Below are 25,043 nucleotides of genomic sequence, written 5' to 3' on the forward strand. Positions count from 1 at the left end.
TTAACGTAAGAAAAATGGAAAATTGATCAAAATTTATATAACATAAAAAGTTAACAAAAATTACCAAAGACCTATTTTACAGGACAACATACCACACTTAACCACCATCATCCGACTTCTTTGAAAAAGAAAAAATAAACATGCTCCCAAAGACAAACAATGAACAACACATGGTCCAGATATCCTGACTTCGTACAGACATACAATGTTTTGTTAGATAACGCAAGAGCAAGCATCAATTCCTTTTATTTATGACGATGACGAAAAAATATGGTTATATCACTACGTGTATATTGATAAGGAGCAAAATACCAGTTGTACAATATAGTTGTTATAGAAAGCAACATAACACTATACAAGTATTTTTAGAATAATTAAAAAGGAAAACATTTGTCTTCTTTATTTTCTTCATTACTGTAGCATTAATTACAATGTTTAGTGTGGAAATATATGGAGAGGTTTGTAACATATTTTGATGGTTGTTCACTTCATTTTATGTGACTCTAGCAATCATGTGTACAAAAAGCTGAATTATATTATGGTTTCATATGAAAATGTGTCTGTTATATAAATCATAAATAAGGAGCTAGTCTGTACTCCCAACTTCAACTCAGTCACATCATGCGTGAAATATCTCCCATCATCGGAGTATACTAGATAGGAGGGTGGGTATTAGTTGCCTTTGTATAATATATCTATTGATCTATTGATGATTAAATGTTACAAAAAATAAATAACATTTCAATGCTTGCACATATATCAAACAGTCATGATAGTGCATCTGAAAATTTCTCATACTTTAGTACTAGCTGGTTAACAACTTTTAAATCGTAAATGAAATATTGTTCTTAGCGCAAAATTAATTAAAATGTAATTAATTGCATTGGAAATGTAATTGTAATGGAATTAATTACATTGGCAATGTAATTGTAATGGAATTAATTACATATGCAATGCAATTAATTACATTTTAATTAATTTTGCGCTAAGAACAATATTTCATATATGATTTAAAATGTAATGGTAATGTAATGTAATGTAACTAATAACATTTCAAAAATAATGTAACTGTTATTTAATTAGAAGAAATTAGTATGTTATTGAAATGTAATTAATTACTTTCAGTTCTACATTAATGTCTTCGGAATATGGTTACTAGTAATTCAATATTTATTCCATTTACATTGATATCTTCGGAATATCTCTATTTGTAGGTTATTTGTTCAGCCTACAATGATGTCTTCAGAATATCTTCAGCAATATTATCCTATGATGCAACAATACCGAAATTTTGCAGAGATTTCAAACCGATTGTATCCAGGGCACCAAGTCCAAAGATCATCGACATATTATTTCACACAGGAAGATCTTGACTTTGTGTTATTTGGTTATTCGTCAAATGGAACTCCATCACATGCGTTGAGTGGTTTAAAAATTGGCGAGATTAGTCATGGTGCGTTTTTTAAGAAGAACGGTAATATGAATTGTATTTATAAAGATAAAGAAAATGACGTATAAAAAAGGGTTTATATTAAATGTTATCATGCACGGAGTCATTGTACGAATATAGTGTATCAGTGTAAAACTTTTGACATATAAAAAAAAAGAAATATTGAGGTTTAAAAGATAAAAATTTCGATTTTTTAAAGATCAAAATTTCATTTTTTTTTTTAAATTTCAAACTTTAAGTATCCGTACCATATAAAACCCATGGTGACAATAGAGAATATTTCTACATTATTATAGTTCTGCCAGTCTGATGGATAATTAGTTTTTACCTATAAATATATATATGGTGTTTTTGCAGTTTTCAAAATAATCCAACTTTCATTTATTAAAGATAACCAGCGCCTGGTTGGATTTTGACAATGTTGAATGATGTATTCAGAAACAAACAGACATACACACAACGATTTATCATAGAATAAAACAACAACATTTAAAAGACAATACCACATACAACTATAAATAATGTTAAATAGAAAGGTTAACTGTACGAAAAAAGACGGTCAAAATCGTCCATTTCGTACAAGTAAACTAGTATAGCTACTAAGCGCGTAAGACAACTAAAATTGCATTTTCACAACATAGAGTAAAAAAACTTAAAGAAACACAACATACAGCAAAAAAACGTGTAAAGAGACTAATGTACGAGCTACTAGTACATGTAGTTACATGGTTATAAATGTTATGTATTTCTGTATTTCTTTCTTTGTTAATTAGGTATAGATCGACTTTTATCTCAATCGCCATCCAGATCGTTACCTGTATCGTCGTGGAAGCTTTCTAGGTCTGAACCACCTCCCCACGATCTACCGGAAGGTAAGTCAACAGCCAGATCGTTACCTGTATCGTCGTGGAAGCGTTCTAGATCTGAACCACCTCCCCATGATCTATCGGAAGGTAAGTCAACAGCCAGATCGTTACCTACATATCGTCGAAGAAGCGTTCTAGATCTGAATCACCTCCTCACGATCTACCGGAAGGTAAGTCAACAGCCAGGTCGTTACCTGTATCGTCGTGGAAGTGTTCTAGATCTGAACCATCTCCTCACGATCTACCGGAAGGTAAGTCAGCAGCCAGATCGTTACCTGTATCTTCGTGGAAGCGTTCTAAATCGGAACTACCTCCTCACGATCTACCGGAAGGTACATGTAAGTCAACAGACAGATCGTTACCTGTATCGCCATGGAAACTTTCTAAATCTGAACTACCTCCTCACAATCTACCGGAAGGTAAATAACCTGTTGTTTTTTTAGCAGCAACACAATTTAACTTAGTGTATTAAATTATCGATTTTATTTTGATAAAAAATGAATAATACATTTATTAATTTATTAAAACGTTTGAAGTAACAAATGATAAATTAGTAAATTTGAAAAGAGAATAAAAAAGTCAATAAACTAGATATATCATCAAATACTCGAACATGTAAAACAGATGTGACAATTGACATTGGTTGAATAAAAAAACACTGAAGCATACTGATCATTTTCGTTTATGAAAGACAAATAAAATGTGTTGAAAATTTCCTTGTACAAAGAGTGTTGTAAAATTTCAAAATGCGACAAACAGGAAGTGGCTGCATGGCGGTTGTAAAAAATGCTAAATTGAATTGTTTTATATTTTTCATGTAAGGACCATTTATAACCGACTTTACGGTATTGGTTTTATTTCATTGCTGAAGGCCGTACGGTTGCCTATAATTGCTTACATCGACTTCATTTGAACTTGGGTGGATAGTTGTTTCATTGATAATCATACCACATCTCCTTATTTTCATATTACTCGTTACAACTGAACATAATCAAACTGCAAACAAAATTTTAAATTATTCACTTTAGTATACCAGCCAAGAAAAAATTGACAAAAATTTTCCTTTTACAATGAGTGTTGTAATATTTCAAACAATCGGCAAACAGAAAATGGTTGGATGGTGGATGTAAGTATTTCTTACTCACTACAGCTGAACATTATCAAGCTGCAGACCAAATATTAAATCATTCGATCTCATAGAAGCAAAGAAAACTTTAAATAAAGTTTTCTACCTAGGGTCTTTCGGACGGACGGACGGACGGACAGAGTCATGGTTACTAGACCTGCTTTTGCCTTCGGCGACGCATGTAAAAAGAAGGAGATGTGGTTTGATTGCCAATGAGACAACTATCCATCAATAATAAAAATAAAACTGCTGATCAAACTTCTTTCTGTTTTCCTTTTCTACTTTCTTAATCCGAACGGGGGACCAGTATATATAGGACTTCTTGTGAGATAGGTCAATTTTCGATCTATTTGCGTATAAAACCTAACGATTCTACCTGCCAATTATGGTGCGTACAAAATTAACTCAACAAGGTTATCTACTATTGTGATTATTACTGGTTTACATCTCATTAAAACCGTATTACAGGATTTTTTTCAAATTTTAATGACTTTTAATTCTTCAGATTGTGTCTTAAATTTTCTTTTTTTCTAATCTTAATGACGTTCCCTTAAGTACAATTAGAAATTTTTGAAATAAAATGTTCTCGTAATGATACAAATGCTCTTTTATGAAATGTTTGATAAATTAGTTATTACAATTTAATTGTCAGACAAGGCAATGGGTGATTACTCTCATATTTTCTGAACTTTAAACAAACAACAGTTACTGTGGAAGCATTTCAAACTGCGTAAATACCTAAGTCAATTCTCCATGTCACAAAACTTGTCCTGGATTTAATACTAAGATTATTATTAATAGTTGAATTTGAGTCAGTTTCAAGATTTTATTTTCCCCTTTTTTAAACATAAATGCATTTAAAACAGGAAGCTGATGATGCATAACATACGGATACTTTGTGGAATTGAAATGACTCGAAACAAACGTATTCGGAATATGTATACTTGTACACAAACATTACAGTTGTCTATTTTGAGACACGATATCGATCGAAGTTGTATAGAATGCACTGTTAACACTAAATTTTATAGAATTTTCATCGGATTTAAAGAAATCTAGTATAAATCATTTCTGTCTATAAAGTAATGCACAATCAAAATTCATACTTAGTTCTTCATTTTTAAATTTAATCAGTGCTTCGGCATCATTACACATAAAAATACTTATGCAATGGCTGTCATTGAGACAAATATCCTTAGGGAAAAAATAAATAAAAGGAGTAGTGGGGTATACGTCAATGGAGCACCAGCTCAACAGCACATATAACCAAAAATTATCAAGCGGTCTTCAACAATAGACGGGCGTCTATAAAATAAGGAAAACTCTAAATTCTGCCAAGAGAAAGGTCCGAATTAATTGTAACGACTTTCTACATTATGCTCCAAATTATTTGATTACATTTTTTTCACTATCTACAAACTCATTGCCGTAGTGTAAATAGAAAATGTTTTTTTAAATATCATAGCATGCCAAATATATACTTTATATTATGGATGTCTTACGTTGGCTTGTTTATCATGTCTCTTTATGTTTCAGAACTTTGTATATGTCCAAATTCGTTCGCTGGTATCGTCCATTACGGTGTTTTCAGCAGACAACATTTAATAAAAAAAGGCATTAAGTATGGGCCATTCAAAGGAAAAGTGGTGAACACAAGTGAAATCAAATCCTTTGACGATAACAGTTATATGTGGGAGGTAAGTTTCAATCATTTGACGATAACAGGTATATGTGGGAGGTCAGTTTCAATCATTTGACGATAACAGTTATATGTGGGATGCAAGTTTCAATCATTTGACGATAACAATTATGTCTGGGATGTCAGTTCAAATCATTTCACGATACCAGTTTAATGTGGGAGGTAAGTTTAAATCATTTGACGATAACAGATATATGTGGGAGGTACGTTTCAATCATTTGACGATAACAGTTATATGTGGGAGGTAAGGTTAAATCATTTGGCGATAACAGTTATATGTGGGAGGTAAGATTAAATCATTTGGCGATAACAATTATATGTGGGAGGTAAGGTTAAATAATTTGGCGATAACAGTTATTTGTGGGAAGTCAGTTTAAATCATTTGACGATAACAATTATATGTGGGAGGTAAGGTTAAATAATTTGGCGATAACAGTTATTTGTGGGAAGTCAGTTTAAATCATTGGACGATAACAATTATATGTGGGAGGTAAGGTTAAATCATTTGGCGATAACAGTTATATGTGGGAGGTATGGTTAAATCATTTGGCGATAACAATTATATGTGGGAGGTAAGGTTAAATCATTTGACGATAACAATTATGTCTGGGATGTCAGTTCAAATCATTTGACGATACCAGTTTAATGTGGGAGGTAAGTTTCAATCATTTAACGGAAACAGTTATATATGGGGTGATAAGTTTAATTACAAAATAAAATGCCTGGTGTTAAAGTTGTAGATATCATTGGTGTGTTTGTTTTTTTACTTTTAAAGAACTGGGAGGATTTTGCAAAATACACAATCTTGACATGAAAGCATGTTATTTCCAGAGTACGTGCAAAATTGATAATTTAAATGGTTTTGACTTGAGTCTGGCATGCTGACATGTGATACACACATATATATATACAATAAGCTTCACTCAGTTTGTAGTACATGGAATATTTTTTAGGTTTTTACATTGATTTGTATGTTCAAAATGGATTATTTAGCTTTGAACATCAGTTGACTACTGTTGTCTCCAAAACGTGTTGAAAAACACTGGCATATAATGGTAAAACTACTGATACGTCAAAATCTAACGGATTCTTTTTATACAGCGGATGTTTTTGTTGGCTGATCCTGTTTTCATTACAGTAACGAGTAAACACTGTTGTATAAGCTTGTCAGTTTGTATTCGAAACGTATTTACAAATTCAAGTAATCTATCTCACGGGTGAATATTTTTCTGAAATAGATAATCACCATCGATATAAAATTAACATGAAAACCAGATCAGGAAGTTGTCCCTTTCTGCGTATTTCATTAAAAACTGCATGAGAAAAAAGAATGATTTAAATGCGCCTTTTGTAGTTTAACACACTTTTGTTGTGGAGACGAGACCAAAGTGTGCTGTTCCCGGCGCATTCGTCATTGCATTTGAAAAAAATGTCAACGTTAGTGATTAAATCATTTGAAGGGAAACTACAACTTTAACGCAATTCAATTTGATATGCAGTTGTATTAGCATCAATACACTTAATTCCAAATGGATATTATTTGGCCCCGCTCCCTCAGGCAATTCGGACTATGAACCTTTTGTCTATATATATATATGCTAAAATTTTGGATTATTTCAGTTTGAAATTAACTACTAATGGTAAGTCAATGATATTTGGTATGCAGCTGTACTATCACTGACATATCTGATTTCAATGGAGATTTTTTCACCAATGGACGCAGTCCTCCCCAATCAAGGTCCATATACTAACAGTTTTGTTTAGTTTACATGTTTCTTCGTAAAATGCCTGTTCCAAGTCAGGAATATGGCAGTTGTTTTTCACTTGTTCCGTTGATTGGTAGCGTTTGATTTTGTCGGTTATATGGACTTCCCCTTTTTGAATTTGCCTTGGAATTCGGTATTTTTGTTATACATTTGTTTTGCATGTAGCTCAGTTAAAAGAGAACGACAAGTGTTAAGTCATTCATCTTTCGAATGTAGTTCTATTGGCATTAGCATATTACCCTACTATGGTATATATTTGTTTACCATACTCTCTCAGTCAGGGAGCACTGACTTCAAACTTTTGCAACGTTTACATGTTCAAGTTTGTAATTGGTTCAGTTAAAAGGGAACCACAAATGCTTAGTCAATGATTGTTGGTGTGAAGTTGTATTAGCATTGCCATGTAAATGTTATTTCCATTGAGACACACATTCTTAATACCATCACATTCCAAAATAAATAAAAATAAACGATTGCAGGCTTTATAGATTCAGATTTGTAATTTCCAAAAATTAGTTTTTTAAAATGTCATCTTACGAATTTGAACTAAAGCAAATCTTATTACACAGATTTTCCAGAATGGTCAACTAAGTCATTTTGTTGATGGCCGTGGGAGTACTGGTAGTTGGATGTCCTATGTAAATTGTGCAAGACACACAGCAGAACAAAATATAGTGGTGATTCAAGATGGCGATAGCATATTCTATGAGACCTCAAGGTAAGATTTTTATCTTTAGATTGTATGTTTGATTAGAACTCAAGGTTTGATCAAAAGAATACCCTTGAAAGAACTTTGAGAATTTCCTCTGTATAGTTAAACTAGTTATCACAGTAGTATGCGCTAGTTTAAATCCATACACGATAATTATTGTTTACATTGCAAAGAACTACATGGCTAACTGACAGGTATCCAGTTGCACTTCATAGACTTGCATGAAATGTTCCCGTAACTGCATTGTTAATGTTGCACAGCCTCTGGTTTTCTATGTTGTGTTTTGTGTACTATTGGTTGTCTGTTGGTCTTTTTCGTTTTTAGCCATGGCGTTGTCAGTTTATTTTCGACTTATGAGTTTGAATGCCCCTTTGGTATCTTTCGCCTCTTTTTTAGCCTGCAGTTCAGTGTTATCGTGGTCTCTGCTGTTTGTGTTTGTTTTTTTACATGACGGGAGATACAAAAGTGCTGTTAAAATCATTTATTTCATTGCTTAAAACATTACGGACTTTACACGAAAAAACACTCGTCTTATGGTAACTCTTATTTAACTCTGAAATAAACTTCCTAAAAGATACTAGGCTGATAATTTTAAACAAAAGGTAGGATCTTTTCCGGAAGTTATGAACTTTTAGCTGTTGATAGTTCATTGTCTTGTAATTTTAACGGATAATACCGGTTTCAGTGCTGTCAAATAGGAATTGATATGCATATATATGTAATCTACTAGCCTCTTTACATGAATAAAATACACTCGTCTCATGGTATCTCTTAATTAATTCTAAACTAAACGTCCTCAAAGATACCTGGCTTATAATTTAGTAGGGCCGACATAAGACTCATTAGTTGTTCTTTAATCAAAATAGTCGAAAGGCAATAACAATAACGAAGTTTGAAGAGTACTGAAAACCATAAAATTCCAAACAGTTTTGCCAAATCCTGCTAAGGACATATTTGCCTATGAGTAGATAATTCTTTGTGTTTCGAATGATTTTAAAATTAGACAAAGAGTATATTTACAGAAAATGACCACAGCAAAAGATATTTATGTCAGCATAGCACAAGAATATTGACTACGGATATGCTTAAAGCACGCGAGACGCGCGTTTTGAAAACAATCTTTTTACTTAATATAACGTAGATTTTGAAAAAAAAGGGTGTTTATACATGTACATTTTGGCAACTCCATCTAACCGTGTATCTACTTTATATGTACGGTTACTGCTGTCAAGTTGGTTATTATTGTCCTGAATTAATATCAGATTGCCAGAGTTTTCAAGTGAAATCAATATCAAATAATTCATAATATTCCCTTATATTAGGACTATTACACATTTTGTTGCATAAAAAAAACCCTCCTCAAAGATACTTTTGAAATGTCCAGAACATGATTATTCAGCGTTAACGTCGACATGATCAATGTTATTCCACTGTAAACAATCATTAACAAAAATACCATGGTAAATTCAAATATGGGGAAGTAAAATTAAACGTAAGACTATATCAACCAACGGAATCATCTTGTTACTGAAAGCGTACTAGTACTGCTCCCAAGACTTGCGTGTAAATTTCTTCTACGACATTGTCAACTCACAGTTCTGTGTTGACAAATTTGCAACTGTACGTTTGAGTTGTTCAGGAAAACAAATGCGCACCAGATACTGGAGCTATGAAAACGCCATCTCTTGGATTATAATGATTTCCTTCATTATTTAGAACATTGGTGAATTTCACAGTAGAATCTGTATTCATGGTTTTATTACTGCCTGTCATCTTATAGAAACATTCTATAATATTAGTTCCTGGAGTGAGATAAATTTAATAAATAATACTAAAATTTAAAAATCATTGAAGAATGAACAAAATAAAACAAATAACATAATATTATTTTTAAGGATACACATGAATGAAGTTTTTTTACCATAAGTCTACAAAATGTTTTTCTTAGTATAATAACCTTTTTGTATTCATTCTGTATTTCTTGGTTAAGACTTTATATCTTTTGATATATAACGAGTAGTTAAGAATATATTGTTGTTGGTCTTAATCGAATCTTTACTTTTGTAACGCGATACGTGCAACACTTTTGGAAAACAATAACAAAGGCACAAAAATAGAATAATAACAAAATCGGTTACAGTTTTATAATTATAAACAGACCTTACTCTGGTCAACAATATCTGTAATCACATTTGTAATATTTCTTGTCCCATGCTTTAAGCATCTCCATAGCAACTAATGAGGCGTCATGAACTGACATTTCTGTAATAAAAAAATTGTTGCAATAAAAACAAACCCCACAAGATACGATGTATCAAACGAGTCATTATCTTCTTTGTGAATAGCAAGGCTTTATTATGTCGAGGTGAACTAATTAACAGTATTTAATGTGAACAGTATCAAAAAAAAAAAAAAAAAATAACAGCATTTCGGCTTTTCTTGTCTGAAATGGAGGTCACAAAAATTGAGGTCTCAAAAATATACATTAATATCGCGTTTGATTTTTGACAACTTTTTGAATAACGACGATATCTTTTGTGTCATGAGTTAAAATTAAGAACATCATTTTCTCTGAAATTTTAATTGAAATGAAAAAAATGCGTTAAACAATACCAAAGAGTGAACAACGCAATGTTAATGTTAACATTATTGGTATACATTGCAGTTTGAAGATTTGTTATTCTAACGATTGAATTTAAAGATTGTCATATTTTGATGACAGGAGCATAAATTATTAACTTCATCACTCCTTTATAAGACAAAAAGATTTTTTTTTAAATTTTTGATAAAAAATGTTCTACGGTAACGAATGTTGCTGGTTTTTTTTCGTAGAACGATATCAAAATTAAGACATCTAACAAATGAATTATATGTTCCTTGGGTAACTTCTTCCTCTTTTGATATTAACCTTTTTAATTAGATGCGTAGTAATAATTTCGGCACTGTGATTGTAGAGAACTGGTCACATGTTCGTAATTAGTTGAAATGATAATCAAAACAAGATCATCAAAATAATTTCTCTGACATTTTCATTTTAAGTTATTTCTTTTTATGATTGTCTATATAGTTAGAACTGTTTTTGTTACGAATAACAGCAGTAAACGTATTCAATTGTTATGTTTATTTTGTTTTTTTCTCAATTTTTATGAAGTTGTTGTCTACAGACGACATATTCATTCTTCCGCTATTAATAATTGTGATTGGAACTGTCCGTTCCTAGAAATCTAAAGCGAAAATAGTAAAATTAAATAACTGTGATGCTTTATTTTATGATAAATACGTGAAACTGTTGTTTGTTGTTTGCTTGCAGAGACATACCTGTAGGAACAGAATTATTAGTATGGTATGGAGATTCGTATTCACAATTCATGGGAATACCACTGACGTTGAAAGATGGTAATGAGGATGTACCCAAAACACCGATAGAACATGAAAGTAAGACTTACTTTTATCAAAATTTTGAAACTTTTTTTTAAAACTTTAATTTCGATGATATTATTTAACTCTTAAGGACAAGCAGACCAATAGTAGTTTTGTTGACACATCGATAGTAAGCTTATAATTTCCTTGTTTAAGGATTTTTTTCAAATACAGAGGCGAAAACGTGATTAATGAGAAGAAACTTAAAATTCATTCCCGGTTTATTGGTGGAGTTCATGTTCCTTAATCTTTAGTTTTCTGTGTAGTGTTTTATGGACTGTTATTTGTCCATTAGTCTTTCCTCTTGTGGCCATGATGTCGTATTTTTGAATTGTGATTGTCCCATTGGTATCGTTTTCCTCTATTTTTTTTATAAAACGGAACGTCTCTTATCCTGCTCTTTGTCTTTAATCGTATTATTTGAAAGACAATATAGAAAATATATCAGCCTGATTGAACAAATGGCTTTGCAATTTTGCTAACAGAGATTTCTTTCTATGAATTAGACGAGTTTAACTATTAATGTTGTCATATGATACTTATGGTTAAAGTTTGCATCCAACAAAACAAAATAATATATGTCAATCTATAGGTAACTAAATAAATTGATTGATTAATTATGAATCATACGATCAATTGAAGAGTAAGGCTTTGTACATAAAGTCATACTTCCTATTTTCTAGATTATAATACTGTTCTAAAAAAAACAAAGTTTCTGTTGTCTTATATTGCTAATGGTAATGATGAGCGATTAAGATGATATTTTGGAGAAAAAATTCTTGACTGAAATTTAATGACATTTTGTAGTTCATTTTCAGCAATACCGCATGCGATCTCTCTTTAATCCGCCATTATAGCCCCTTAAGCTCTTTTTGCTTCACCCATCCCGCAAATAAATCCTCTGGATATAATCTATCGTTCGTCCCTAATTGGTACTAATTGGATGAAAATTAAGTATTTGCTGTTCTAAATAGATTGTAAAGTCGTGTATCTTAATGGCTCGTAATAAAATCTCAATAAAATCATTGCTATCTTAAGGCGATTGCGCATCCTTGTGCTTTTACGAGTCTCTGATGGTTTCTGTTGTATGTCGACAACGAATATTAAAAGCCGGATTACAGATTGAAACAAGGGAATTAGTGAAAAGTAATGACGTTTCAACAAGGAATTAAAGATCATGCGATGTATAGACATTTCTGGGTGCAATGTTTTTTTATATAAATTAATCGTTTTGCACCTCGCTAAAATATAAACAATTATAACTAAATTGGGACAGAAGAAAATGTCAAAGTCATGAAACATGTGATTAAAAGGTTAGAGAATATTTTCATGAACATTAGTTTTTCTTATTCTCCCTTGAACTACCTCTAAGACATCATGTGTTCATTAGAAATATAATACTTTTATTTTGCACCTTTGACAAACTTGGGAAAAGTAACAATATTAAAATTGCTGTCAGAGTGATGTATCTTATGTTTGACAGGATTAGTCTTGTAAATGTATAGTTTTATAATATATAGACACATAAATGTTATAGAATCGTATATCATACTACGAATAAAGTCACGAATGCTCATAGAATTCGAAAGGTTTTATAATCTTTGCGACCACAAAAATTTTATAAGGTTAAATACAGCAAGAAATCGCGTCAATTTGATCTTAAATACTCTAAATAATGTTGGTCAAAAGAATAGGAAGAGAAAACAATAAAATATGTATGTTCCATTTACCAAGCCATTGCAACTTCATTAGAAACATAATAGTTTTATTTTGCATCTCTGACAAACTTGGGAATGGTTACAATATTAAAATTTCCATCAGAGTGATGTATCTTATTTTTAATTGTTGACAGTCTGAGGCGAAAGTATGACAGGAATAGTCTTGTAAATGTATAGTTTTTTAATATATAGACACATAATGTTATAGAATCGTATATCATACTACGAATGCTCATAGAACTCGAAAGATTTTATAATACTATAAATAATGTTGGTCAAAAGGATAGGAAGAGAAAACAATAAAATATTTATGTTCCATTCACCAAGCCATTGCAACTCCCTCAGGCAAAGTTGACCCTAGATGAATTTGACTATTTTTAGGTACTTTTTGGTCATATAGCTCTTCAACTGTTTCGGTTCTTATACATCCTCGGCTTTCAAAATATTCGGCTTTGAGCGTTTCTGATGAAAGTAAATCCAGAAAAGCGCCTCGGACGAATGAAATAAATAACGTGTTGTTTTCATTTTTTTATAATCCTAAACATGATGCAAAATACTGCAAAAACATTATGCTCATTTGTACAAAAGCGGCTCGTTTCTAATTCAAATTAACACTTAAGTCGTTTAATAGAACAGCATTTTTGTTTGTTGTTGTTTTGTTGTTGTTGTTGTTGTTGTTGTTGATGTTGTTTTGTTGTTGTTGTTGTTGTTGTTGTTGTTTTGTTGTTGTTGTTGTTGTTTTGTTGTTGTTGTTGTTGTTTTGTTGTTGTTGTTGTTTTTGTTTTTATTGTTTTAAGATCTTTAATTAGATATAAATCTTTTGTGGTTGGCTGATCATTGGAAATTACACCATATTTTATTGTTTGTTGCAACGAAGGATATGGTGAATTTTTTACCGCGATACCAATATCAAAAGTGTTTGTTTTAAAGTTCATTATATTTTGAAATTTTCTTCTCCAACAATGAATTACTTTTGTTTGCTATACGTCCATGAAAAGAACATTTCATACAATAATCAAATGATGTAGGATCTGTCAAGAAAATGAAAACAGCACGTTAAATAATTCCATGCTTCCGAAGCGCTTTTCTAAATTTACCTTCATCAGGAACGCTCAAAGCCTAATATTTGAAAACCAAGAATGTATAATAAACTACACAGTTGAAGAGCTATATACCCACAAAAGTACCTAAGAAATAGCCAAATTTATATAACGTCAACTTTGCCTGAGGGAGTTGAAACCTTAGTTTCTTATACATATAATTTCAAGTGAGTCGACTTGCAAACAAAAGCGTGAACGTCTGTTAAAAGATGTATGTTTGGTGGGTGGGACATAAATTGTACCTAGAAAAGGTTACCTATACGTAGCCATCTAAGAGTTTTTTCCATGGTTTGTTGACGTGAACACACACTTTTACTAGCTATCAGTACTGCAGATGCAATAGATAACACAGATCAAAGTCTTTTGAGCACGATTGTAATATCCATTGTATTGCTATCGCAATCGGAACAGCAAACAAAAATCTGGTGTACACGATAGCAAAAACAATTGTTTTAATGACACTCTGGAACACATATTATAATGTATCTGCCGTAGAGATAGCCGGTAATAAGGATGTTTGTGCTTTTGTTATTCTGTAACACAATTAGACACTTGCGCCCCAATAATGATGGATAATTGTGCTTTTGAAAAAGCGTTTTATGTCCATTTTCTAAAAGCGCAAACGTCCTCTACGTTAAATAAAAAATGTCCATTTAATAAATGCAGACAATCATATTTTTATACCCCTATAAAACCTTTGTTTTTTTCATCCAGAAATGTTCGTGACAGGCATAAAAAGATACAATTCTGAAATTCTATGTAAAGGCTTAATACGTGATGCTATATACAATCAAAGGAATAGTATAGACCAAAGTTAATTCCCTTTTGACAATTTTAGGTAAAGAAGGATTCACCTGTGAAAGATGTGGAAAAGTATTTGCCTATCAGTATTATAGAGACAAACATTTGAAGTATACAAAATGTGTAGACCAAGGAGACAGAAAATATCCATGTACGCTGTGCACAAGGTATGTAAAAATGTGTATACCAAGGAGACATAAAATATCCATGTACACTGTGCACCAGGTATGTACAAATGTGTAAACCAAGGAGACATAAAATATCCATGTACGCTGTGCACCAGGAATGTAAAAATGTATAGACCAAGGAGACATAAAATATCCATGTACGCTGTGCACCAGGTATGTACAAATGTGTAAACCAAGGAGACATAAAATATCCATGTACGCTGTGCACCAGGTATGTAAAAATGTGTAGACCAAAGAGACAGAAAACATCCATATACGCTGTGCACCAGGTATGTACAAATGTGTAGACCAAGGAGACAGAAATATCCATGTACGCTGTGCACCAGGTATGTACAAATGTGTAGACCAAGGAGACAGAAATATTCATGTACGCTGTGCACCAGGTATGTACAAATGTGTAAACCAAGGAGACAGAAATATCCATGTACGCTGTGCACCAGGTATGTACAAATGTGTAAACCAAAGAGACAGAAAATATCCATGTACGCTGTGCACCAGGTATGTAAAAATTTTAAGATCTTGTAAACAGTGTACCAGATGTGTACAAAATGTGAAGCATAGAAACAGGAAATATCTACGAATCTTAGTTTTGTGTAAGTTCAAAATGACTAGGTCAAAGAGAGAGTAGGTTTTATATGCATTATGTCCCACGAATCTCCCAAATGAGAAGACCAAAAAGGTAGAAAGGTTTCGGCGTGCATCGTGTACCAGGTAAATAGTTACAAAATGCGTGCAAATTGTAAAAGATATCCTGAAAAATTACAACCATTGTATATCTGATGAGTTTTTATTTTAAGAATGTCAGAGTTTTGAACATCGTTAAACTATCGTTGCCTCCTATCTTTACTGAAACCAACATTTCATTTCTAATTCGTATGCAGGACGTCTAGTCTTTAACACATAAATCATGGACTTCTGTATTAATGCATGCTAAAAGGTATAGATATAATAGACGGGTTGATTATAGACTTGTCTTCCGTTTACTGAAAACACCAATAACTTAACAATATGTCTTTGTTAAGACGTATGTCAGAAACCTCAAATGTGTGCCTATTAGATTGTGACAAATCTATAGAATCATTCTGCAATTTGTTGCTTTTTTGAACAAAAATGGGAGAGTTTATATATATTTTCGTCCTCAATTTAATCTGTATTTAAAGATCGACTAAAAGAAAACTAGATACAGTATGATCATCTCTTATTCCTTGTTTTTATTTCTTTTTAATGTCGTTTAACTAACATATTTTTGACTTGCATGCCTATGTATTTCTCAGTCTAAAAAAAGAATAGTTTACGCATTCACAATTTTGATTTACATCTTTATTTTAGGTCATTTGAAAAGAGAGACAGATTACGCATACATATTCTTCATGTACATGAAAAACACCGACCACATAAATGCTCTGTTTGTGCAAAAAGCTTCAGTCAAAGCTCTAGTCTTAACAAACATATGAGGGTAAGTGTACTCCTAATCCAAATTTTCTTTTTTGTTATGAATGTAAGATATCAGTACTCTGGCGTGTCTTCCTAGTGGACCAATTTAAAAATTCAACTTCGTCCCGATTTAATTCAACGTCTTCGTTATGACGTCTGGCCATTCGGAATGTTCAAACCACAGTGAATCCTTAAGATGCAAAATCATTGTTTTGATTGGTTCATTTTAATGTTAAAATTATGTTATGTGTCTAAGCCATGCTTTAAGACGTGAAAATATTTTCATGGCTTGTCTCCCATTTCTGGCATTAACAAGAATTGTATCTCTCTGGAAAAAGTATGTACGGATTTTGATAAAGGCATGGACATACTTTTGCTACTTATCATAAAACAAAACTAAATCAAATAAAATTAACGTTTGGTAAAATGGTCTTCCAAAATTAAGATCAAAACATTGCTTTTCAATTTATATGAAAACCTGTTCGTAAAAGAAATAAGATTAACTGATGTTTAATGGGATTACGAAATCACTTTTTTCGTTAACATTTGTGGAGTGGCAATGATAATTCTTAAGTCCATACTAAGTATTAAGATATGTTTCCCTTTCCTAGGTACATAGTGGTGAAAGACCGTATAAGTGTGTATACTGCAGTAAATCGTTCACAGCATCAAGTATTCTACGAACTCACATACGTCAACATTCTGGCGAGAGACCATTTAAGGTATGCTCAAAATCCACGACAAATCATCTGTGACAACAGGGAACTCTGCATAAGAATATGTTTTTTATACTGTAAAACCGATGTAACCAAACAATTGTGTGAACTAATCTTTGGACAGTCAAATCGAGAAATATTAAACATGTATAGTGCGAAAATGTCCATTTGCTATTGTTCGCCTAAAGACAAAATTTGAAAAAAAAAACGGTCTGTTTTATTTATCATATCGGCTTTTTTTCAATTTTAAAACGATACAAAAAACTGTTTTCAATTTCTATTTTATCCAAAATGATTAAATATAGCATTTAATATTACTATTTATTTGTTTCGTTTTGGTTTTGTTTCATAAAAAAAACACCAATGAGTGTGTTTATACAGTTATAAAAGGTTTTAGATAGTTCAACTGTATTTTTATGCCATGCTTGACTTATAATACCTATTTTATCAATTTCTAACAGTGCAAGTACTGTGGAAAAGCATTTGCATCTCATGCTGCCCATGACAGTCACGTGAGGCGAACACATACACGTGATAAATCGAGTAAATGTGGAATTTGTGGTCTTGAGTTCAAAAATGAAATAGAGCAACGACTTCATAGTAAAACACATGGTAAGTTTCATTCTACAGAAACTTGCATGAAATATCGGACATGTGAACATTGATAAAACAACAATCAATCAATAACCTAAACATTTTTACATCATTGTTTTTTAATTCAAGTAATTTTCGTCTTTTAATCAGTTAACATATTTGGTGAATGTTTAAGATATAATCTATTCAATAGAATAATGTTTCTTAATTCGTTAAAGAGTTAAAGATTATCTGTGGATCGCATCAATTGTAATATAGAAATGTTTGCGTTTATTTTTGTTATCATTATTTCATAAACATGTTTAGTGGATGACCATTTGGTATTGTGTTTGTCTGTGGGGAAAGGAGAAAGAGGGGTCGCGGACGGAATGTTAATTTTCAGGTGTTACTAGTCTGTGTTTTTAATCTCGATTTTGTTAACGGTTGTACCCTGCAAATGGCTGCATTATGTGCCTCAACATATTCATTTTCATTTTGTCTTGAGCAAGATTATTTATTTTCTGTTCTTACCAGGCTAGCATATGTATTTCTGAAAGCATCCTGCCATACCCCCTTCCCACAGAAAATCAACTGGTTGTCTTCTTACGCTAAATAGAAAAGAAAATGTCCAGAAACCTAGAAAATAAGTCAAATGAGGACAAAGAATTAGACAAATAATACTCCACAAAACACTGCACTCAAAGAAGGACATAGAATTAGACAAATAATACTCCACAAAGCACTGCACTCAAAGATGTACAAAGAATTAGACAAATAATACTCCACAAAACACTGCACTCAAAGAAAGACATAGAATTAGACAAATAATACTCCACAAAACACTGCACTCAAAGAAGGACAAAGAATTAGACAAATAATACTCCACAAAACATTGCACTCAAAGAAGGACATAGAATTAGACAAATAATACTCAACAAAACACTGCACTCAAAGAAGGACATAGAATTAGACAACTAATACTCCACAAAACACTGCACTCAAAGATGTACAAAGAATTAGACAAATAATACTCCACAAAACACTGCACTCAAAGAAGGACATAGAATTAGACAAATAATACTCCACAAAACACTGCACTCAAAGAAGGACATAGAATTAGACAAATAATACTCCACAAAACACTGCACTCAAAGAAGGACAAAGAATTAGACAAATACAAAACACTGAACAGGAAACAAAAGATTGATCGAGCTATATAAGCCTCTCTTAAAAGGTTATTCATAACGAGTAAAAATCTGGAAATGAGTCGAACTTGGTGATTATTAATGAGAAAAGTAAGATAATATTTTGGACGTGTAACACATCCGGGCTCATCTTCTACCAAAATATTCCGTACCGGTCAACTATAATTGTCATTTTAGTTTCTACGAAAAACTTGCAATGCGATGTGGTTGTGCGGGATGTATAAACACGCAATCAAGTTCGATCGGAATGGGGACATTAAATTTGGTGCCCCATGTTGGGTGAGTGCCGCGCTCTCTGCACGTTATGGAAACCTTTGGACATTAACAGAAAGCTATATTTAATTATTAAAGTTTGCCTCGTTTATGAAGTATCATTCTTTTCCACGCGTGGACATAATTATTTAAAAAACTTTTCGATAATCTATTCCATATAACATATAGTTATATTGTGCTATGTTAATCCCTGGAGGATTTAGGTACACGTGCATTAAAAACGTGTGATACAGATTTAAGTACGCACAACACGTACATGCGTCTAGATAAGTTCAATACCAAATGATTTGGAAACCAGATACGGAAAAAAACTTCAAGAGTTTTATCGTAGACACTGTAATACAACGCAGGCATGTCATATCGACCGATAAATATAAAAACGACTTCATAAAATAATATTTATAAAAAAAAACATACGTTTGCATAAATACAAAACAAGGCACAACAGTAAAAACCGAACCAAGCAAATGATAAAACGATTATCAATAGATTATCAATATTCATGCATTTTCTAATAAAACAATGTTATTATACGGTATTTGTTTAATAATGTACACATATAATAATGTGACAACAAAATATATAAGTTATTATCATTTTTTCTTTCATTATTTTAGAAACACCGTTTAATGGATGGAAGACACAAGAAATTCAAAAAAATATGATTGGCTTGGTGTAGATTACGATCCAATGGAAACTCACATTGATTCAAATAGCTGTTGTCCAATCACTTGTAAATATTATCCACGAGAATGCGAAATGGGCGTGTTGCGTTAACAATAACGCCTTCTGTATAGAACATCAGGACGCCGTATTTGATCGATATTCTTTATTGATAACCTGTCTTATCATACTGGTGGATACAATTGAGTTGTTTGACTTCGTTAAATCAATACATAGTAAACTAAACATGTATTAGACTATTAGATAGTAATCTTAGCTTATACTGAAGAACGTTTAAAATGCACAAATTCACTACGTTTAGTGTGTATGGCAAAATCAGAAAATTCTAAATTTCTGAAGTAAACTTTAACTTATCCTGTGATAGCTTAAATTCACAGCTTTATGTATCTCATACTTATAGAAAGGACATTTAAATCAACTATTCATAGAGTTCCACCAGCGCTTAATGTACTAATGCTGCCAACGAAAAGATTCGTTAAACACGATTCATAGAGTTCCACCAGCGCTTACTGTATTAATGATGCCAACGAAAACATTCGTTCAACTCTTAAAGAATCAATAAGTCTTATCTGTTAAATGATTTATCATACATTTTCTGCTGAAAAGACTTCTTCAATTAATTGTCTTTTCGTAGTGTGGTTTATTCATTATATTTACATATTTCAGTCATTTCAAAATAAAGTACAATTCCGAATTGGAAATTTTAAAAAAGTAAAGTGGTTTGAATACAAATTATATTTAAAGAACTAAAAACACATTGCTTTTCGAACATATTCCCAAAATATGCAATCTTATCGACACCTGAAAATGATTTTTTTTTAAATATTCTGCCAGATGCTATCCGATTTTGTCCATCCTGTTACTTTTTTCAAATGTCAGAAAACATGATATTTAAAAAGAATATATGTAATCAAAGTATCTATCGTACTTATATAACAGTGTACATTTGACATCCCATTAACATTTATCCTTTATGAAGATTACCAAAAAAAAAATCTGCAGATAGTCGGTACGTTCAGAAAAATCATCATTTTTTTTATTTTCTAAAAGCTCTTAAAAAAAAAGTTTGGTAAACTGGGCAGCACAAATCGACTAGTTTGTCCCTTTTTAATAGTATTAAATACAAACTTAGCCAAATGATCAGTTTTGTTCATAGTAAAAATTATTTTACACATTTTTGAAGGTAACAGGAACGAACAATGGCAGTAACAGGAAAGACAAGGAAGTAACAGTAAAGACAAAAAACTTCTGGTCACACAAATCAATAAAAAAACAACTTTTGGGGATTTCCCAGGGATACAAAACCAGACAAATAACAAAAACTGAATAAATTGTATTCCCTGTTTCGTCGCTTACCCTGAAGTAAGACCAATACCTGGTTGACCCGAAGTCATAAAAATGGGTAAAGATAAAGTGACATGTCATTTTGTGAGTTCAGTGCTTTTACGATTTTGCTCAGTATGTTGGTCTTTATGTCGTTATGTAAATCTCACCCTGCATATGCATTTAAATGTAAATGGACGCTTACCAATTACCAATCCGACCTTCCGTCATACAATCGTAGAGAAAGTATACATTATAGGAGTAAAAACCAAAACTAATTTCATCTTTTCAAACTTTAAAGTAAAACTTCTTAAAAGAACACAACACAAGATTTGAACAAAAAGTCATGAAGAACATTTTCGATTGTCAATGATTAATATTGTAGTCTTGACAAGGTTTTTGTCCATATTTCCGGATCCACTTCATAATTACTGGAAGACCCTTTGATTTTCTTTGGCTTTGGAATAATGGCCAATATTCTTGAGTAGTTGTACCAGCACTTGTCTTTTACAGCTTTTGGCCAATAAAAGACATTCTTCTTTATATCTCTTTCAAGTCTTTGCATGCATACCACATATACATCTGAAGAATCTACGTCTTCCACATACCCTGGATATGGAGTGCTTTCATAGTCTACAATGACGTACTTGTGAAGACAATTTTTAGCGTCAGGGATGATTTCAACAGGCTCGTTTTTTTCCAATAAGGGCACAAAGTGGTTTGGAACCCAGTAGTTATTGTTCATATCGAGGCGAGTTGATGTCCACATAATATACAACGGTTTATCGGAATCTTTTTCCATTGGCTCTATTCTCCGATAAAGATCTTTCCGTACGTTAGGATTCCCTTTTTTGGGATACACTGACACTATTGGCCTTCTAATAACACTTGCCAGAGCAAAAATCCGCCATATGCCCATGTATATTTTGGAATTTCTTATCTGCATTATTTCTCTCTCACATATATCTTCAATTGATCTTTCCGTCAATACAACGCCATGGGTGTATTCATCAGAATACATCGCGAAACTTTTTAAGATGTTTTTATTCTGGTCATCGGTCCCAAAAGCATTTGACAAGTAGTTTTTATCCAGATAAAACTTTTTGTTTAGAGATAATTCTTTTATGATATGAGCTCGGATTTCATCGGCATAAGAATCGTTTCCAAAAACAAAAACACTTCCGCATGCTGGAAGGCAGTTTCCATCAGCTCTGACCTGTACTGGAAATAGAGTTTTGTCGGTGCAGACGTCATCTGGGAATAGTTTCATGGATCTATTGTCAATAGCAAAGTTATCTTTTTGAACAAACCGATCTTTTCCATGCAAAGTTTCTGTAATAGATTCCAAACAAGTAATTTGCAAATGTTCAAAAGATCCACATTGTTGCAATGTTTGCAAAAGACTTGAATTCTTGTTTTGACAGGTTTTGTCCTCTTCCATTTTTCTCTGTAATATAACATCTTTTTTATAAGTATTCTTGATTTCCAAATTTATATCTTTATAAGGTGTTGATGTAGATACCAGTGGTTCAGATTTGTTAATCAACTTTGCTTGATCTGTACCTCCACATGCAGAAAATTCAAACGAATCACAAAGATGGTCAGAGCAATGAACATCAATGCAGCTTATGCCCCTATACCTTAGCTTTCTCTCTGATTCGGTGACGATTTGGTGTATTTTCATCGTACCTGGAATAGTTTTCAATGGTATAGGAATTCTTTTGTCTACTTCTAAAACGTCAGGCTCCTTAACTTCGTAAAGCTTGATTTTAGTACCAGTCTCAATCGTCTTGATAAATGCATCTGCTGTCAATATATCTGCTCCAAAGCTAACTTGTCTATCTGCTGATCGTTTAATAGATCCCCCTATGCCATCTGGTATTCCCTTCCCATGTCCTGCTTCGTGGAAGTTCCAGCAAGCACCAGTGAACCCAAGCTCAAATGGCATGGTTGAAAGAAGATAGAAATTAATTTTCTGTCTGTACTGACTTGAAGGTCCATCGCTGTAAAAATGCAAGTACTCTACAAATGGATACAGATCTTTGATTTCATTCAACATAGGTAGCATGTATGCCCATATACTTTGAGGGTCATGTCTGAGGGAATCTGACACTCCACAAAATGAACGGATAGTATCCATATCTTTTGTAACATAGTAACCAGTATGAAGGGAAATTTGTGGTAATGATGCTCCAAAATGCATCGACTGAATTTCCTTTGACATCTTGCAAGAGTAGTTTTCTGAGAAGTCTACATGAATCAGACATTCAGTTTGACTTAAAGTTTCTTTGAGAGTTTTGTAATGTTTATACTGATTTTTGATATTGAACAGATGGCGACTGTACGAGGGTCTTAATAACTCATGAAGTTTTTCTGTTGCCTTTTCGATAGAAGCACTTTCTTTTTCCTTCACCGTGACGCTCAATTCTTTTTCGTCCCCACCTTTGAAGGTCTTTTTGATCTTTTTAGTTTGCCATTGAGACCAGGTTACTTCAACATTCTTGTCCTCTACTGTTAGTTTGACAGTCGATTGCTTACAGTCTAGACAATTACCATACATACAATCAAGATTATCCATGGAACATACTGTTTCTTTTACTAAACTTTCTAAGTTTGCAGTCTCAACAATTTTTGCTTTCTTAAGACAATCTGCAACCAATCCTACGTTTTCGCAACATTTACAAAGGCAAGTTTCTCTTTCTTTTTCTGTTGCTTTTCTAATCCAGTAAGGCTTTAGTTTCCAGAAAGTTATAAAGCCTATCTTATCATTGTTTTCTGCTTTATATTTTACAAAAAGATTCGAAAGTGTGTCGTTCAGGAATCTAATTTGTTTTTTCATTTTGTTCACAGTTTTTGTCTTCTTTTTATCAGTGGTAATTCTGGAATTGTCATCTCTCTCGAAAAAGGCCTTTACTGTTCCTCTAAGGTTGGCTGATATTGTTTGTTTTGACTTTCTTTTCCTTTTACTTTGGTTTGTCACCTGAATTTGGCTATGGGCAAACTTCGTCAGTTTATACTTTCGGAATAACTTGCCCCTGAGAATTTCCAAGATTGACTTCTTCATTGATCTATTTTTCTCACAGCTGTTTTGCATTTCATTAATAAGAACATGATGAAAGTCTAAAGTTTTTCGAACAGACTTGAAGTTCCTTGATGCATGTTTAAACAGCCGTCTTGTCCTGCTTCGTGGTGTTTCTAATTTTTTATTTTCTATCAAATTCATCTTATTTTTTTCTCTCTTTAACCTCATTCTGTACATTTGCACTCTTCTGTTTGACTCTTCAAGTTTTCTTATCAGTAATTTGTTTGTTCTGTAAACTTTAGCTTTTTCTCTTTTTCTTTTCCTCTTGCTTGCAATATTCTGTCTCGACGGTCCTGGAGCATTTTCCTGTAAGGCAACTGGTACGCCCTCTTCTTGAACGGCTTGTTCATCGTTAGTAAGAGGGGATCCAGGGGGTGTTAAAATATTCTTCATATTGGTTTGTCTCTTTCGTAGATCCCTTTTGTAATTTTTCCAATATTTTCTCTTGGAACGAAGTTCTCGTTTAGTCATTTCATCTCTATTTTTTTTCTTCCCTACATCCTTCAGCATCTTGTATCTTTCTCTTTCATTTCTTAAATATTGTTCACGTCTAGAAGGGTCAGTATCTCTTTTAAGCCTGTAACGACGCTGTTTCTCGGCCTGAGATAGTACCATGACTGCAAGAAAGAAATACAAAATTGGTTATTATATTTTATAAGCAAAATATTGTTATTACGAAATAGCACACTGAAGCAATATTGGTTAAATCTGAGGTTAAAAATAAAGAAGTTACCAAGCAGAACAAAAACCATTAATAGAGAATAAATATAAAACAATTTAGGTTCATATACTAGAATAAACATCTAAGTCTTTATTACAAACGATGAAGCTATAACAAAAGATTATTGAAAAAAAACCCAATGCAAATTTAATATGACACGCTTAATGGTTGTACGGTAATATCGGC

At 32.4% G+C, this 25,043-nt stretch overlaps 1 protein-coding gene across 1 annotated transcript; it reads left to right on the plus strand.

The window, feature by feature from the left end:
- Window positions 1–1,236: 1,236 nt before the first annotated feature.
- Window positions 1,237–20,364, plus strand: LOC127711972 (PR domain zinc finger protein 14-like). The gene is made up of 10 exons (XM_052218129.1): window positions 1,237–1,453; window positions 2,224–2,322; window positions 4,979–5,139; window positions 7,477–7,625; window positions 10,930–11,054; window positions 14,696–14,825; window positions 16,176–16,302; window positions 16,892–17,002; window positions 17,458–17,608; window positions 19,665–20,364. Exons 1-10 carry the CDS (start codon window positions 1,237–1,239, stop codon window positions 19,724–19,726), a joined length of 1,332 nt encoding a protein of 443 aa, XP_052074089.1. The 3' UTR covers window positions 19,727–20,364.
- The last annotated feature ends 4,679 nt before the right edge of the window (window positions 20,365–25,043 follow it).

The sequence above is a fragment of the Mytilus californianus genome, unplaced genomic scaffold (genome assembly GCF_021869535.1).
Source record: "Mytilus californianus isolate M0D057914Y unplaced genomic scaffold, xbMytCali1.0.p SCAF_8, whole genome shotgun sequence".
NCBI classification, from domain to species: Eukaryota; Metazoa; Mollusca; class Bivalvia; order Mytilida; family Mytilidae; genus Mytilus; species Mytilus californianus.